Source organism: Chiroxiphia lanceolata, chromosome 2, assembly GCF_009829145.1.
Source record: "Chiroxiphia lanceolata isolate bChiLan1 chromosome 2, bChiLan1.pri, whole genome shotgun sequence".
NCBI lineage: Eukaryota > Metazoa > Chordata > Aves > Passeriformes > Pipridae > Chiroxiphia > Chiroxiphia lanceolata.
The window spans coordinates 90,895,808-90,915,012 of NC_045638.1; the positions used below are offsets into that span (position 1 = coordinate 90,895,808).

The 19,205-nt window shown below is 40.8% G+C and overlaps 2 protein-coding genes across 4 annotated transcripts in view; one reads left to right on the forward strand and one right to left on the reverse strand.

Annotated features, from left to right (window-relative positions):
• PRMT8 (protein arginine methyltransferase 8) overlaps positions 1 to 3,250 on the reverse strand; it is a 57,508-nt gene extending 54,258 nt beyond the window's left edge. The window contains exons 1-2 of one of the 3 annotated variants that reach the window (XM_032678831.1): positions 3,105 to 3,250; positions 2,021 to 2,164 (exon numbers count right to left, since the gene is read on the reverse strand). In XM_032678831.1, coding sequence (XP_032534722.1) covers positions 2,021 to 2,095 — 75 coding nt within the window. In that variant the 5' untranslated portion in view covers positions 2,096 to 2,164; positions 3,105 to 3,250. The other 2 variants (XM_032678830.1, XM_032678832.1) reach the window with 2 other exon arrangements.
• Positions 1,202 to 19,205, forward strand: part of LOC116782342 (trypsin I-P1-like) — a 59,753-nt gene continuing 41,749 nt past the window's right edge. Inside the window, 1 exon segment of the mRNA XM_032678833.1 lies at positions 1,202 to 1,362. The gene's annotated coding sequence lies outside the window, so the exon portion shown is untranslated.

The window sequence follows — 19,205 nt, forward strand, 5'->3', positions numbered from 1 at the left end:
TGAAGGTCAAACTAGTATCATATGACTTTGCTAAATATAGATACTTGACAAATGAAAGAACTTCAAAGGTCTTGGCATATTTTGGTTGGTGCACTTCTATATCTGCACATATACAAACTACTTCTCTCAGTATATATCAGAAATATGAAAATTATTAAAATAGAAAATATCTAGGCACGTGTTACAAATGTATCCCTTTTGGTTTCTTAAGGTAGAAGGGCAGCAGGATATGCCTAATCTGCAACATTTTCACTCTCACTTCACAAATCTGTCACTGATGGGTACTCCAAGGAGACGAAGCACAGCATTTTAATATTCTTCTAACTTATATGCAGCATTGAAATGAATCTGTCATCGTTTAAAAAATCCTTCTCCATAAAATAACATTGCAGTGTGTGCAGCATTGCACAAACAGAAAGATAAACATGATTAAACAACAAAAATGTGCTAAGAGTGAACTGACATTGAAGGGGAATGTTTAAAGAGCTCTTCTCACCTATCTTCCCTGTCTAAAACCGATTTCCATTGAAAAAAATGGCTTTGAAAGGAACTGTCTATGCTTGTACATTTCTCATTGCAATCCTGTCCTGGGATCCTGGGACCTATAATGCAATATGTGCTGTCAGGACTATGACAGTTTACAGATGTGCAGCCAGACTTCTTGCTATTTATAGATGCCTCTTCTGCAAACAGTACTCTATGGGGTTGTAGCACAGTAACAGGCATGTTTGTTGACTAAGTGCTTACATCATATTCATTTAAGAAAATTTGGCTCTTCACCTGGCATGGCAAAGGAGGCATATTTATGAAGGTCAAGCAGAGAGAACATTATTGCAAAGAGAAATGTGGAATTCATGAGCGAGCAAGACACCTACTGGGAGGACTAACTGAAAGGAAAAGACATTTGGCAGAGATGTTGAAATAATAAAGGATGGAATAGTTATGTGTTCACTCACACTGAAGTGATGCTTTTGCTCTTTATTACCCCTGCAGGGCAACTGGGGAGAAGGTTCAATGCCACCCGTGTGTGTAAGGGTAACGTTGTAAAGTTGGCTGAGGTGCAATGTCCTTTGTGTCTGTGCATGGCTGTGCTGCATCTCGCTTAACCATGTGTTAAGTGTTCAGTCAGAGTGCTAGGCACAGTTTATTAATAGAAACAGGGAGTTTGGCACACGCTCACACTTTCGCCTGTCTCCTTCTCACATGCTCCCAGAGATGCTGGGACTGCATCCTGCATCCTTCTGCTTTTCCAGACCTGAGGCTTCACACACTGCTGTATCCCTTGAGAAGTCTCAGTGAGGTCAAGATAGCCCCAGACAAGTAAACAAGGGCTGCTCAACCCCAATGTTGAGGAAACAGAAGGTAACGGGCGGGGGGGCGAGGGGGGGGAGTAGATTTCTTGCAGAAAAACCTGAGACCTCGCAGGGTACCCTCCCGGCACGAAGGCAATGCAAAGCTATTTTCGGCAATGCCCAGGCCAGCCGGACACCCCCCCGCCCCGGGCAGCTCCGCTGGGTAATATCTAGGATGCTGCAGAGACGAATGCTGCTAAAGACCCCCCAGACAATCCTAGCCAAGGCTGCCGGCGGAAAGCATCGGGAGCTGGCCAAGGTGCTGCCGCAAGAGACAGTCTGTCCCTTTCGGCCTCCTCAGACACCCGAATTACCGCCGCTCACACCCCCCGCTGCCTCCCCCAGACTCCTCAACCCCGCAGAGCCTCCCCTCCGCCCGGCCACCCAACTTCCCGGGGGTCCAGCCGTGGAGCGGCGGCCCCGAGCAGCCCGAGCGCCGGGAGCGCTCGGCGGGGTGCAAACTTCTCTGTCTACGGGGAACGAGGGGAACGGGGGGGAAGTATGTGGGGGGAGAGGGGGGGCAAATGCAGGAAACTATAGCAGCAAGGCAGGCAGGAGCTGGACGGAGGGGCCGGGAAAGTTTTTCTGCACTTACTGCTGCTTCTGCTTAGGGATCAGTGCTCGGGTCTGGGGGAGCGCGGGTGCCGGGCTCCGGCTCGCATCCTTACCTCGGTGCTGTCGGCAGCGTTCTCCGCCATTTTCCTCCTTAGGAGCAGGCAGCGGGAGGAGTGTTTCATTCCCATAAGAGCTAGCCAAGGGGTTGGGGCTTCGGGGCTGGTGTTTAGGTTTGTGTTTTCAAAGATCTCCAAACACTGGTGTGCGCCAAAGGACAAGGAGAAAAAAAATAAATATGGAAAACAGCAATAAATCAGTCAGCTTTGTCCCTTCTGCGTCGTCCACAGGAATATTGTCTCCTCTTAGCATCGAGAGCTCCTCGGGCACTTTCAAGTCCTCCTCTTTCTCCCCTCTCCTCCACCTCCAGCGAGTTCTTGGGGTGGGCAGAGAGAGACGGCACACACTCTTCAGGTTACACTATAAGGCTGTCGGGCTATGAGTCCTCCCCTTCAGTGAAAGCAGTCAGGCTAAACAGGAGAGAAGCACCAGCTAAACTGAACTTGGGCGGGCAGTGACCAGCTGGGCATCTTTGTGTCCTGTGGCTACTCTTCCAGAGGCAGAGGGAGCCAGAGACAAAGCAACAGGACAAGGAAATCATAGCCCTTTATTTTCCTTCTTTGGGCTTCTTTCTTTCTATGTCCCAAGACACTTCCTTTAAAGATGGTCACAGAATTTGCCACCCTCTTTCTATGAATGTCTTCTGAAATAGAAATCCCTTCTCCTCCTCCTTCTCCCTCCCTCCTCCCCCCCCCCCTCCCGTTCCCTCTCCCTTTCTCTCTCCTCTTCCCTTCCCTCTCTTCTCCCCTTCCCTCTCCCTACCCCTTCTGCTGTTGGGCAGAGCTTGGTGCCCTTCGCTGGGAATTGCACTCACGTGTCTTTGGTAGAAAAAAAATATTATTTCAAGCTCCCCCCATCCGTCGCCTACACCCTCTCACACACAAGCACGCATTCACACGTACACACACACACACGTTGTCTCCCTCTCACGCAGACATGCACGATTTTTTTTTTTCTTCCCCATCCCTCCTCTTCTTTTGAATCAGTAACACTTTTCTTTGCAAGGACTCTCGGCAAGGCTCTTAGAGAGCAACCGAAGAAGTCTACTCCAGCTTCTTTCCTCTGAGTTAAGTAGCAAACCTGCTTTCTTAATATATCTTCTCGTGTGTGTGCTCCCAGCTCCTGTTTTACTTGAAGTTTTTCAGGAGGATCCACACTCCGTCAGATAGCCGTGGACTGTAGAAATATAGTCTCGATCCCGCTGCAGCTCCTGCTGAAAAGGGGAGAGGAGGAGCAGGGGGAGGAGGGGGGAAGAGGCGGAGGGAGAGGTCTTGTGGGGTGGGAAGGGAAGAGGCTAAAGGTGATTTGAACTTGTTTTTAGCCTTTTCCTAATGACATCTTCCTCTGTAGGAGTGCATCGCCACCTTCCCCACACGTTTATTTTGCTCTCACTCCTCCGGGCACTTTCTAGTTCTGAGTTGTCAGCTGGGAGGATTGGGTTTACCTCACTCGTGTTGCTGTGGGTAAGGGCGGGAGAGGGGGCGTATTACATAATTAATCCTTCCAACTTCACTTTCCGCAGCTCTATCTCCAGCCCACTGTTCTCACGTTTCTGTTTTGTTTTTATATGGAGGAGGTGACAAAATAATGCTGGTGTGTGGGTGTGTGTTGCTCGAAGGATTTTGAGGACCAGAACAGGATTGCTGCTCTCTGAACAGTTTGAAATTATTTCCTCTGGGGGTGCCAGTGGAGACCTGAAGAAGAGGTTTGAAAAATTACTTCTGATGCATATTTTAAGGACATAGCCAGCTCAGATGCTTCATCAGTAACAGATTATGAAAGATCTGGGGTTTTGAATTTTTGTCCCTTGCAGCCTATTTTAATATCTTTCAATTAGAGTTTGTCCTCGGCTGACCTCTGGAATACTGACATACCATGAAGTACTGCCAAAAAACAGGAGGTCCCTGGGCACACAGGAGGTAGAAATATTCCTGGGGGTGGGGGAATGAAAATAGAGTAAGTCAATTAGAGAGTAGAGAGCAAAATTATTCTCCTGCCCCATGAGGATGAGGAGGTGGGGCCAACAAAATTAAATAAGCAAATTTCTCCCTTTTACTTGAATGACCCTCACAAATTCTTGCTCAGACACAGAGCAGTAGGTATGCAATAGATTCAGGAATTTGTAATAAATCATATGAAAGTAAGAAACCTGGGGAAGCAGAAGGTGTGTGGTGTGCTGAAATGTCAAGTGACAATGACAGTATGCCATGTAGGGTACAAGGGTACCATATGAAATGGTTTCAGAATATGAAAGTATGTTATAGACACACATGCCATACAGCTTGAGACTGGACCTCTGCGAGATACTTTGCAGAGCCATTTGATCATTAAGTTTTTCACAAGCTTCTGATTTCCTCCTATTCCTTTCAGTTTACATATATTTTAGCATTTCAAGTTCTTTCATTAGCTCCACATCACTGCTAATTTTTTCAATAATCATCCACATCTCCTTTGTTTAAACAGTAGAATTTAATTTCACACCTTCTAGGCATGAGGCTCGAGCCTCAAATAATGACAGAAATGGAAGCAGGCTATCTCCACTTTTCTTTGGGACATTCACAGAGCTTTCAAGGGTCTTAAAACCCTTCAAACATGAAAACCCATACAGTTATTGCTGAATATTCCAAAGCTACCCTCAAAGTCTTGGGCTATGGACAGCTTTCTCATCAAGTACTTCAATTTCTAGGTGGAGGAATAAGTGAAAAATAATCTGCAGATAAGAATTTAATGTCTCTGCAATCTTTGTCACAATGTTTTTCTCTGCTACGGCGTGAGTATCTGGTGGTTAGTGGGTGCATGAATTTTTAGTCAGCATGCATTTGGACTAACCTGCATAGTTTTAGCGTGTCTTTTCTATTTTCAGGTGATATACACAACTAAACTTAGTCTAATTTAATAAGTTAAAATAAACTAGTGTTCTATATAGAGAAAAAGAATTAGATTTTGCAAAACTACTCCAGAACATATTTTCCAGTTTTCTCTGACAGCTGGGTTTGTATTTCTGGTACAGCTCAATCACTCTTTAGTCAGCTAAATGAGGCATCAGATTTTCAAAAGCACTCGGCAACCAGCAAAACTGGCAGGCATAGATTTAATATATCCTTCCCTCTTCTGCTTCAGATACTGCATGACTTACTCTGGCACCTATTCTTGTCCTCCTCCATCTCTTTGTCAACACAGATGATACCTGACTGCTCATCCTTGAACGTGGTGCTGATGTTTTACAGATACTGGGAAAACCTTCCAGTCTTATAGTTTCCAGCATGAGGTTGAATGTTTTGGTCCTGAACTCCTTTGGGAACCTGCCAGATGGTTGGTGTCTTCACTCCTTTTATGTTCTATATGTGATTGAGGAAACTACTTTGAAAACACACACCCCATTTGCTCTAATCTGCTTTATTCCAAAGGGAAAATGGTTTGTCATACAGGACGTTTTTGTTTTTTGTTTTTGTTTTTGTTTTTTTTTTTAATCAGTTATAGTTAGAAGTACTCCTTGTAGCATCTTTTAATATACTCAAACCAGATTGTTCACACACAGAGATGTTTGTGTGTACAAAGATACTCAGTCCTTCAGTTTGAGTCTCAGTGCAAGTTCTTATTGATACTGAAATTCACAGCAACACTGAACTGGTGAGCTTACATACTGTTTAGCAGACAAATTCCACTTTCACCATGTGAATGCAAATGTGAACGCATTTGTAACAAAGCCAGATGTCAAAAGCATCTTCTGAGTTTAAATATATCATGTATAAGTACATGTGAAGGTCACAAAGTATCAGAAATTGAGTGGAGTGGTGCTAAAGAGAAAGTGGAAAGGGAAGTATTTATTACTTCAGACCTCCAATAATAGCAGCTGTGGTTGAGACTGCTGTGCTACTTGCTGAGTGTGGCAATAATACTGTGCTGGCCCTCAGAAAATTCAGACTTATTGCCAGCTTTGTCATTAGCTTTGGATGAAATCCAAATGTCTGCATTTGAGGTGGGGTAATCCTGTGCATGAGTACAGACTGAGAAATTGCATAGCAGTCCTGACAGAAAGCATCCGGGGTTATGGGTGGAGGTGTATCTAGGTTGAATATGACTCATCATGCTTTCTCACTGCATGAGAGGCAAACTGTATAATTATCTACATTAAATGGAAAGTGCCCATTAGAATGAGGGAAGTATGATTCTCTCTCTACTTGGCACTGGTGAGACTGCATCTTCGATTTCTGCGTCCCAAGCTGGGTCCCCTGATTCAGAGTGAGGCTTATACATTGGAGATCATTCAGTGAAAGACTACTACGATGGTCTCTTAGGACACCAACCTCTGAGGACAGTTGGGTATGTCAGGTTTGGAGAAGAATAGATCAAGAGACACCCAGTAGTGGCTTATGACTAGCTTTAAGGATTGGAACTAAGACGATCCACACTCCCTTAGTACAGCAGATCATTTGAAAAAGAGCAGCAGCTGCAAGTTGTGGCTTTGAAAGTTCAGATTCATTATTAGCCAAAGGGTGTTCATCCACATAAAAATACCTAACTTTTCTTTGTGCTTTATGAAGAAAAGTTTTTATTGTTTTGTCTTGCTTGGTTGGTTGGTTAGTTTGGGGTTTTTTTGTTATTTGGTTTTGGTTTGGTTTTTTGTTGTTGGTTTGGTTTTTTGTTTGTTTTGAGGTTTTTTGTTTGTTTGTTTGTTTGGGTTTTTTTTACAATTGAACATATGAGCCTGAGTATAACGCAGTGAAATAGGTGATCTGCTAAAGAATAGCTATGGACATGCATGAACAGAACATTTTTTCCTTTGATAAAAACTTTCTCCTCAAAACATTTTTTTTGAGAAGAAGATGGAATGCAATTTCTGCTGTGATGATTCCGATTGAAGTAGGTAAGAGTTATTTCAAACACTGATAATCTGGCATAATTTCAAAAAGGAGGCAAACACAGTGCTCCAGTTCAAAAATGGACAGGAAATAAAAGGACAAATAAGGAGAGTAAAAGAAATATCAATAAGGAAGGAAGTCAGGTGGAAGACTAGCAAAAGAAGACTGGCAGAGAACATGAAAAACCGTGTAGCAAGGTTCTGCATGGGGAAGCATAGGGTAGCCATGGAAAGCAAAGAAAAGCAGACATGAAATGCTGAAGACAGGAGAAAGTTAAACAAAATATCACTTTGTATCACAGGTCATATGGCCTGGATCAATGTTAAACTGTTGCATTTATTACACTGCAATGTTCTGTCATATAAAACAGAGTCCTTTCATTGGGTATTCCAAACCCTCCTGTCATCCTCATTTCTACAGCATTGGCCATCTCTTCCCCAATTCACAGGTCATAGGGGAGACTAGGCCAGGAAATTTCATCTGTGTTAATATTTTGCATCTTGATGAAAGGAAGAAGACAAGCCATAATCAGCCTGGAAAAGACTTCTTCCCTTCTGTTTCACCTCAGACTTCAGCAGAAAAGGCTGAGTGTCACGTGCCTTTGTTATTTGTTGTTTAGAAAAAGTGGGGAATGGCTTTAGAGAGAGACTGGGAACAACTCTTGAGCTATAGATCCACTTCCTAGTTTAATTAGAAAACATTGCAGCAAAAATCTATTCTTACTCCATATCCTCACCAAATTTTGTTTGTTATCTGATCAAAGGAAAACATTTGGAAGGATCCTTTTGTCACTTTGCATTGTTCTTTATTGCTCAGGAAGTCCCAATGATTTCCTTTGCCTCAAACCATATGTTTGGCAATCTTTCCAATCTCTTAATATGTCTTCTATTGCTACTATGTCTCTCAAAGTTGTCAGCAGTTCAAATATTTCTCTTATTCCTGCAATTTGCCCATGTTAATTCTAAAGATTTTGAAGTGAATTCTAATTGACACTGTGGATTTAAAGATCTTATTTAATTTATGCTGTTCCTTCATGATCATTTAGCTTTCCTCAGTAACTTTTTTCCCCTGTACATTATCTTCTTATCCTTCTTCATGAACACTTCATATTCCAGCCTTTTCCTGGGAGTCACTGCAGTTTTAAAACACTGGTCCTAGGTTTGAGTGAAGAAGAGTCTATCAGAAGCTAAACTGGCCTGAGATACCCACTTCCACAAGCCAAGAATATATGTCCAGGGCTCAGATAATTCAGGGTTAAATTACAGACATCTTGTCATGAATGAGCCCTTAGCCGTGCTTACAAATAATGAAACACCAGGAACTATCTCTGCAAGGATTCATCACCAGAATTTAAATTTTTTTCTCTAAGGTTGTAGACTTCATTTTATTAACAACAGAAGATCTATTTTTGCAAACTGAAAACTTTATCTAAGTTTAACCCAAATGCTCCTTCAATTTTTTTTTGTTTTGTTGTGAGTGCTAAACTCTAAAAAAGTTGAAAGTGGGTCAGATGGAAGTCCTATTCTGATAACTTCTATAAAGGCCACCAAAGTGGGTCTCCAGTCCTCTGTGGATTAGAGGAGCTAAGCAGGCCATTGAGAGTTGTGATTACTACAACGGCAGAGATAAATGGACATAATGTCATTAAATGTTATATGCTGACCTCGTCGGTTCCTACTCAGCCTTTTGAAGAATCACAAATCATGCACTCAGAACAGACAAAAAATACTTCTGAAGTTTGATGTCAGAGTTATCCTAATTTAAGAGGTGCCTAAGAAGTATTATGCAAAATTCTTCCTTGTAAGAAAAACATGGGTATACTGGAGTGAGTTCACTGAAAGGCCACAACAATTATTAAGTAACCAGGGAGCTCTCTCATATGAAGACAGGTTGAGAGTGCTTGAAGAGAGGGGTGTAAAGAAGATGAAGCCAGACTTTTCTCGATGGCACCCAGCAAAAGGACAAGAGGAAATGGGCACAAACTGAAGTATAGGACATAAAAAAAAAAATTAAAAAAATCCTTTTTTTACTGAGAAGGTGTCCAAAACCATCTTGGAGTCTTCTTCCTTAGACATATTAAAAACCTGGCTATAAATGGCCCCCAAGCAGCTCCCTGCAGTTGACAATCCTGAGTGGGGGTTGGACTACAGGATTTCCTGATGTCTTTTCTAACTTCAACAATTCTGTGGTTCTATGTTATTCTAGAAGATCTATGAAAATCACGTAGACGACTCTGGTAGATCTGGCCAATAGGCATCTGTCTTCTTGCTTTCTCTTCATATGACTTATGAAGCCTTGAAAAGATTATACATGTATAGTCTACATCAGGGTGATTTGATAAGTGCAGCCAATAATTTCACAGAAAAAAATATGCTGAGAGAAGTGACAGACTGTTGTTTGCATTCTATTCTTAAGTACTCACAGGAGACAGAAGGTGTGTAATGTTGTTTGAAGAGCTAAACCTCTTTATAATGCCATTACCCATAAGCTATCAATGGGTAGAGAACACTGGTTCTTGGCACACAGCTTATCAGAAAAGAAGTGAAGTAATACTCTCAGAATCATGAACCCATCTTTACTGAAAAGAAATGCAAATCACTAGCTTCCATCCTATCTTGTCACTTTCTGTTCTTGTGTGATAGCTTTAAGAAACTTTCCTATCTGAGAAAAACTACCTTCTGCCTTATATTGTTTTCTGGAATCTGAGGTGAAATTTCTACCCTTAGAGACCCTCTCCTTTTTCATCTGCTCTGCTTTTCTCTACCGGATTATAGTATGCTTAGCAAGTCTGAAGTGAAGACCAGATATGTAAAAATGTCACTATTCATTCAAACAAGAGGTTTTCTTGCTTTGAAAGTATCAAATCTTAGTTGTTTCTTTGCTTCTCAGGATACTGTCTGTGCTTAAACTTTTGAATTGCTATGTTACATGGGGTTAGAGGAATTTATCTTGAGTACAGATGAAGTTGCAACAATCCAAATTACACCCCTTTTTTGTTTCTTTGCTCAATAGCAGGCATTCTGTCATGGTGGTTTCTGTCACTTTCTGTTTTTCAGAAAATGGTAGAGGCATTTATTTGCCTTCTTCAGTAATACACAGAATACTTTGGGAGCACTCCCATAAAGCATTTTAACTGAAAGAGCTATGAAAATCACTTAGATGTCTCTGTCAGGTCTGGCAAATAGCTGTCTGTCTTCTTACTTTCTCTCCCATAACTGTCTTAGGGAGTAAGTAATTCTGCTACATGTCTCACATTTTCCTGTAGTGAGCAATTTTCTTCAAACACATGCACATGTGTTCAACCGTCACCGTCGACAAGCAACCAACTGCAACTATGATAGTGGGTTGGCATTTTTTTCTTCCCAGTTTGGTATTTTCCTTCCTCTTCCATTAAGGAAAATTGCCAAAGTGCTGCTGACTCCCTCTAAAACATAAAAAAATAAGAAAGTCTGGTCAGTATTGTGTGTATTTCAGGAGCTGAGAACAAAGTAGCCCATTTTCCAGAAGTGTCTAGAACTTAGTGAAAGTGAGGTCATATCTCTTTAGAACGTCTCTTAATGATGGTCCCCAATAAATTAAATACATTCAGGCTTTGGCCAGGTTATAGCATGGACTCAGCACTCTGAGGTGCCTAAGATGATGATATTTCTGGCTGCAAGTAGAGCTCAGCCTCCTGGGTTATTGATCTGGTAGTGGACTTTGGCAATTGCTGTGGTTCTGGACTTTGGCAGAATCTAGAGATTCTGCTAGTTCACCTGTGGTTTCTGCCAGAGAGATCGACTTACTTACACTAAACTCTCCATAACAGGTATAATCGTGTGACCTAGGTGTTAATAATGCCCATCTTCTCTCTTTCTTCACAGTAGATAAAATAGAAGGGGTATAAACAAAAGAGCCAATACTGAGAATTACATGAACTTTATATGTGGTGTACCTGTATATTCTTTCAGGGTAAAAAACATTTTGTGAGCAGTACATAACAGTTTTGCTTGTAGAGTTCAGAAATCTGCCTGATATAATAAAAACCCTCTGGAAATACAGATGTATTGAGCATAATTTTTTAAGTTAGAGAAGTCAGTGTAGCAGAGTTGTTGACAGTTTCAGTGGCAGTGAAAGCTTGTTCTGAGAAGGAAAGAGGAGCTAGAACGTAGCTAATACTACTAAAGGTGAGGTAAAACTTCCTTAAGGAAAGACTTTTTGACACTAGTTATTTTTGTTACAGAAGTGGCCTAGAGGAGCCCATAAAGCTTGAAACCCCGTTTTTCTAGGTATTGCTTTTCAGATCCTGCTTTGGTATTTTGCCACTAAGTTGATGAAAGCAAAGCATTATTTCCCCAGTTCTTGCTTTACACTTGTGCCATGGAGCTCAAGTGAATTACATGAAACATAAAACAAATTCCAGGATGGTTGGGCCAGAGCCAGTTTTCAGGTCTATTTCAGTTGCTGACAGGATCTTTCTGTCCGTAAACCTAAGAATTGGCATGCTGGAAAAAATTGAAATGAAATTCAAGCTGCTCGATCAAAACAGTACATAATTAAAATGGAGGATTTAGAAAAAAAATAATGCAGAATTAGAACTCTTCTTGTGACTAAGCTAATTCATGTGTTCCATTCCTTTTCATTAGGAATGCTACCTACTTCAGCGGGGAAACAACAATAATAGAATGGATGAATTTAACAAGAAGGGTAAACCACTGCAACTCCAAATGAAAATATTCTAATCTTTAGTGCAAGAGGTTTGACAAAATATGTAATTTCTTAATGATAGAAAAAAATAAAAGAAAGTGGCACAGTCTCTCCCTTGCATATAGTATGTTCTGCAAATAAATAAAAATTATGGTTTATGTGTAGTATATCCATGTGTGTACAGCTTTCAAAGAATTACCAACTCGGTGAGGAGAGAAAAGGAAACTACAGCAATCTAAACCACAGATTTACATTATAAGCAAATTTAAGGCATGTTTTTAAAATGGCATCTGAAAGGTCATGCTCATTTTGTAAGAGTATGAACTCAGGAGGAATTTGAGCTGTTCTGTCTTTTGCTGTCAGGATAAATAAAAAAACAAACTTCAATAACCTTAAGAGCAATGAATCCTATAATGACCCCTACAAATTATGGTCAAACAGGAGTATAAGCCTTGAAGAATCTTTTTAATGGGAAAACATATTGAAGGTTTTAAATCCTATGTTAGAAATACATACATGGTGCATTTTGAGGTGTGGATAAGCAGCTAGCTGATGGTGGTACACATCTTATCTTGTACATGCCTTGTGTTATACATATTTAGAGATAATATAAAAGCTCCCTAAGTGCAAAGTATTATTTAAAGTACTTCTTATATGTGACACAAGAATGGCAGAGACCACCTGGATTATCATTTCAGACAGTGTATTGGGACATCCTATCAGGTATTACAGTGATATTTGTAGTATCATTGTATCATATTAGTGGTATTATCATGCAAACACCTATAAACTGCAAATTTATATTATACTAATAATCCCATGCACTGCAAACCAAACATTATGTTGTCCAGTACAACCTTAAAATTTGCAGTAACAAAGAGGAAGAAGTCCTCAAACTGTGATTTGCAAAAGGAAAAGAGCTAAAGAGAATGAGGGCATTGTCAAGTAGAGAGCATTGTCAGATACAGTAACCTAGTCATGGTTACTCCCTAGAGCTGAATGTATTTCATATATTTTTAGATTAGATTATTTTTAAATGATTTTGTCTCTCTGAGTGATTATTTTGCCTCTCTGGCACATCTAATAGCTATTGTATCTTCAGTACAAACATAGTAATGAAAGACACAAAAATTCAAACATCTGAAAACACCCCAAAAGAAAATCAGTCCTGAATGCCTCTTGTGGCAAAAGTTACGGATTTTAAGTTTTAATTGTGATATGAGATTGAGCTTTGCATTTGATGTATAGTTTGTGATCACTTTAGAAACCTTTGAAAACTATAAATGTACTAATAAGAATATTACAACATGGCTTGTTGCTGTGCTCTCAAGCCTAATCATCCTAACCTGTGAGCCATCGGTTCCATGTGTACTCAGAGCTAATTTAAAATATGGTTGTTAAAGACTGACAGGTCTGTACATGTAGTAATGATGATTAGCATAGTGTAAGTACTGATGATTAGTATAGTGTAAGTATTGACTCTTACCTAGAAGTGTGTTGCTGGTGGATGAAATTAGAAAAAAATTGGTTTTCCAGTTTAAAACTGACCTTGTTTTCTCAGTTTTCTAAGCACTGCCATTCCAGCAATCTCTAATTCCCTAAGTGATATATAATATCTGGATACACTGATTTGTGACAAGTTACAGCCACAGTGTAGCTGTCTATCTTGGCTTTGTCAATATGCATACTCAGCACAATCACTAATTCTCTGGGTGATTGAGGAACTCTACAGATAGATTCTGCTGACTGAGACAACTCATTTGAGACAATGGATTGACACAATATGAGGCGGTTGACCAAGCTCCTACTTGCCTTCACAACAAAGTATTTGACATACCATTGCAGAAGCTCTCCAAGTGGGAATTTCAGACAGTCCTGGAGGTTTCCTCAGGCAGTGCCTGCTGTGTATAAGCTAATTGACAGGCATTGTTGTGTCAGAGGTGCTTCCCCATAGCTGGTGCTGCAGAATTGACTGAACTGTACATAAATACTTGTAACTAGTCTTTAGAATTGTTCTTGCAGTTACAGAAATGGTCAGACAAGACACTTCAAAACAAGACATCTGGACCACATTTACTCACATAAGACTGTGTGCCAGCTGTGTTATAAGAATCCAGCAGACCAGCAGTTCAGTGAGTCTCATTTGATTCAGCTGAAGATGCTTTTGCAAAAATGCTTGCAACAGAGACTGACAGTGTCACTATCCAAATACAGCTGACCAACCTGTTTGAGAAATTGATTTCCTACCTGAGTATTATCTTATGTGAAAAATCCAAACAAAAATATGTATTTTTTAACAAACAATATGTATTATGAGTGTCTGTGCACCCATTCTAGTGTACATTACCTCCAATGCAATGTTCAAAATGGGAAACTGACAGAGGGGGAATATGTGGGGCTGAAACCTCATGAGAAATGGGGACTTGGCTCAGAAGCAAACTTTCTTACAGGGAGGTAAATCCCTACTCAGCTAACATGACTAGAATAATTAGACTGGGGTTGAAGGCCCAGAGTTTGACATTTGATATACTGCTATGAGGTTGCTAGGGATGTAACTTTTATTAGTTAAAGTGCAATTAGACAGGTATTATGAAACACATGTAACTGGAAGAACTATCAGAACTTAACTATTCAAGGATATTTGTCTGGCAACCCACTACACTGATCAATGTAGAGCACCTCAGAGTAGTCCATCAATAATAAGGTTAAAAATCCAGAATTTGCTCATGCACCTCATCCTGAAGGGGAGAATTCTACCTTCTGGAATACCTAACTCTGGAGCCACCTCCAGGGACACCTGGGACCAAGCTCACATGGCTGGAACAGATACTCTTAACAGCCTACTCCTCCAGAACACTGACAGTCAGCAGCTGTTCTTGTAATCAAGGAAAGGAGAAGTAGAAATAAGCACTGCTCTGTAACATTGCAGTGTTTTATGCATTAGTAACCACTCTTTCACAAAGGCAATAAATACCAAACTCCTTCATGTGGATCCAATTATTGCATAATAATTGCAGAATGCTTTAGTCTGTCCTCATTTAAAGTGCAACAAATTTCCATGCTCTGTGTTCTGAGGAAGTGACAAGTTGGGATTGTTTTTGTTTGCAAAAGGTGCAAACTTTTTGATGTAGCTCCATAGAGTTTTTTGTAAAGAAGGTCTATCTTCCAGAAAGACCAGCAATTACTTCCATTGGGAATCCTACTTCAACATCACAAGGATAAATTTGAGAGTGCATGTCAGAGTGGAACAGTGGCACAAGAGATTATTAGAGGAACAGGAGTTTTAATCCCTAGATCACAGAACCAGAAATTTGCTGCAGCTGGTAGTTATAGAAATAATTCTCTTCTAATGAGCATTTATGTGAACCAGCGTCTGAAAAGATTTGGTGAGCTCAAGATGCAGCTCAACATGGCATTTTTCTCAACAGCAATGCTGGTTACTCATTGTTGCTTTTTTTTTTTGTTTTAAACCACTTGTCTGTGTGGATGCAGGTTGATTCAGACCAGGGCAATGACTAGAATTACAAAACCAATCTTTTGCCTTTTCTTGAGGTGTGACATTTTTCTCTTGAAGGGTTTATTTTTATTCTATTTCATTTACTAGACTAATTTACTGCATAGTTGAAGAAAGAGCTGAACTAGCACAATTTTGGGGCTGTTGCAGGGTAGATCCAAAAGGCAAGGTATAGAAATTTTGCCTTTAGTGCTGAGAGAAATGTGGCAGCTTCAATCCTCTGTTTATAGTGGAGGTAGTGACTCATTAATGCCTGTACCAGCAATTTTGGTAAAGTCTCTTCAGCTGCTCATACCACAGACAAATAGGCCCCTCCAACCTGTGATCTGATTCCAGTTGCTACCCTCAGGATTTCATGCCAGAACAGTGGGGCTAATGAGCCCCTTGGGGCAGCTACAAGACAGGGTGTCCCTATCACAGGAGTCACTTGTAGAGAAGGCCTTTATTGGATTGCTGGCTCTCCCTTCCACAGAGGCCAGAGGCTGTAGTGAGCACCCACTATACTTGACTAAGACTTCCATGCTAGAATAAATCTACACATTCTCACAATCAGCACTTGTTTTATTTACCACTAATCTTGTATTATTAATTGTAGTAATCACATACTGAATCTGCAACTTACAATATCTTGAAGGGATCAAGGGCTGGAACGTAGTGATCCCAGCTGAAAGGGCATTGAGCTTCCAGGCTGGGCATGGAGGCAGCACAGCCTCAAGGGGAATGGAGCATGATGCTGGCCTGCCAGGCACAGGAGCTGTGGAGGACTGGCAAACCACACCAGCATGCTCAGCTCCAGAGGAGGGGTTACCTCAAGGGAAACGGGGCACCACACCATGCCCTGAAGACAAGACAGTCTCAAAGGGAACTAGCCCACCTACCAGGCCAAGGAGACAGGGCAGCTTGTCCAGAGCCAAATTCGTCTGGCAGCCTTGAGAGGAATAGGCCTCCGTGTGGGGCTCCAGGAGCAGAGTAACCTGGAGGGAATCAGGCCTCCTTGCTAGACTCTGGAGGTGGGGCAGCCTGGAGTGGTGGAACTCAATGCTGGGCATCCTGAGTGGGAGCAGGACACCACTTCAGCCTAATGGACCCCAAAGCAGGGCAGCTAAGAGGGAAGCGGAACCCTTGCCAGGATGGGTAGCCTAGAGAGAAGCAGGGCACAATGCTGAGCCCTGGAGGTGGGATAGCCTGAGAGGATCAGGAGGCAGGGTGGCATCAAGGGGAGCAGGGCACCATGCTACCTCACTGTGCCCAGGAGTTACAGTGACCTCAGTGAGAGAGGGGCAATGTGCTGGTCTGTTTGGTCACAGAGGCACAGCAGCCTTGAGGAGAACAGGGTAAAACCATCGCCTTCCAGACCCTGCAGGCATGATGACCTTAATGGGAGGAGAGCACTATGTTGGCCCAAAACGCTCAGTCTTGAGGGGAGAGGGGCACCACAACAGGCCACTGGGTCTCAGAGGCAAAGTGGTCTGCAGGGCAACACAGTACCTTGCTGAGCTTCCATGAACACAAGACACTCTGACCTTGTGGGGAGCAGGGTATCACACTGGCCTTCCTGGTCCTACAAGTGGGAGCCGATCTTATAGTTGGAGTTGAGTTTGTTCTTAATTGCATGAAGGGGAGTTTAGAAGGATGATAGAGCAAAACTCTTCTCAGTTAGAGTAGATGGACCAAGGGGCTATGAATTGTTCAGGAATTTCCCCAGACTTGGGAAAAGCTGGTTTTACCTTAGAGGAAATGAAAACATTCATTGAGTACAGCACTAGAAGATGTCACTCAGAGAGCCTGGGTAATCTCCTTGTCTGATAACTTTCAAGATTCGGGTATGCAAAGCCAGTCACCTCATACAGTGTTGGCAACAGTCCCACTGCAATAATGAAATTGGGGTGGAGACCTCTGAGGTTCATTCTATTCACTGCATCTCTGGTTCTACAATTCTTGTATCATTAGTTGCTGTCTAAGTGCTTCTTTAGTTCACCAATTCTTCTTATATAACATTTATTATTAGTGGTTTTGAGCTTAACTACTTCTTACTTGCATCACAAATTCTTAACAGAACACTAGTCCACTGAGCTTAGTATGGCATGAAAAATCATATTTAGTAGACAGAGGTATAGACAAATTTTGTTTATGAAATAAACAGAAATAAACAGAAAAAGAAGTGGAAATACTTAATTTTTAAGTGTATATTTGAGTGAACCCTTTGAGTATTAGAAAGATCTTGGCTCCAAAAAACCAGTAATTGCGCACTTTAACATCAGAGTTTGGTGCATTTATGTGCCTAAGCATTCTTCCTGGTCCTATTCTTCTGAACTGAGGCTTAAAAAAAATTGGTAAGGATTAGGGGCTTTATTTTCTCCTAATCTATCATGAAGTAAGAATCATTTAGCAGGTTTTTTAGTGAGACACTAGTGGGCATCAAATCCATTGAACACAAGACCAACTAAGTAAATTGCCTGCAGAATGTAGGTTAAAAGTATGGACAGTGTAATGAAACATATATTTCAAACTGTTCTAGTCATTTAAGAAACTGTTATAGAATACCACGGGGAGTATCTCTTAAAATAGGGCTAATAAAGGGAGACATTACAGTATGACTTTTCACTCTGGTTTCTTGACACAAAATATTTTAAAATTTGGCTTTTGGTTGCAGAACGTTTCAGTTTTAAAGGTTTCTATGTGAAAAGAGTAATCAGGTCCTACAACAGAACAAAAAGTCTGCCAATCTCACTAATTTAGATTTAGGAGTTTTCTTTGCCAGGTTGCAGTTTATATTCCATATTGATGTCTTAAAACTTTGTATTTGCATTTTCATAACTAGACAAAAAAAACGCTCTGTTGCTAATGTATGTTAAGTAATGGCAGTGTATATTTACCCCAAGAAATTATACCAGACCACTAAAACTCAATTCACAGAAGTGATGACAAGTTAGTTTGCACCTTAACAAGAGAACATCACAGTCCCAAAAGCAATGAAAAATTAACTCTCCTCAGAGTGCCACATGCACTGTGAAGTAGAGCTGTGTCATTCTAAATTGTATTATTTGTATAAATTGTATCACTATGATATTTTTCTTGATTAAATCTTACCCAATAGGATATGGTTTTATTGCTAAATGTTGATGCAGCTCAATTTTCACTCCCTTCAGCCCTACCCCTCCTCTTTAAGACCTACTAGATTTTTTTTGCTTGGTGTTGGCACCTGTTTCCTTTCTTTCCCCAAGTTACCCTTATTCCACACAAAACCTCTTTCACCTACTACAATTTCTGGTCCAAAGGTAGATGAGTGTGGGTAGGCTGATCTTGAACAGAAATTAAAGATGAACTACTTCAATCAAAAATAGATGTTGATTTACAGTCATTTGTAAATAAAAAGGAAACAAATGCAACAATCCTAATTAAACAGGAAGGGTCTGATTCTCAGATCCCTTGAAATAAAGATCCATAGCACAAGCCAGGCAGCACCAGAGTTTCAAAGACAGCACTCCCAAGGAATCACTATCATTTAAGCTAATAAGGGGAGGGCTACAAGAGCCTTCCATGAGAGGATGGTGGGAATGCTTACTCTGTTTCAGGATTACACATTTTAACACAGTATTTTAAACAGTGAATACTGGTTACATAAGGACTCTTGCTTCATAGGGGACATGAATGAATCTCTAACTATATTAAAAATGATAAATTCATATTTCTTTCTTATTTTGATTGTTTCACTTTTTTACCTAGACAGCTTTAAATTCCAAGAAATCTGTTTTATCTATTTATTAAGTGTCATATTAAAATCTGTCCTAGAGAATGAAGACTGATTGATGTTGCCATTAGGCGTAGTAGATCTCTGTTTTGCTGATATGAAAGGGCTTAGTTCTGGGAAGGTTTTTTTTCCTAAGAAATCTCAGTGGGAATATGTGTTTGAATAAATAAAAAAAAAAGGCATAAAAATAAATTTAAGACTTGTTTACCCTTTGAAAAAATGTAGATACTTCTGTCCCTTCTCTCTTTTAATTGTTCCTTAGTCGAGCAAGGCATATTTATATCCTCCTTCACATAGTCTTTTCCCATAAATTAATCCCTCCAAACAGACTCATCAGATTTTTTTTTTCTTTTTCTCTCTTCAAACTC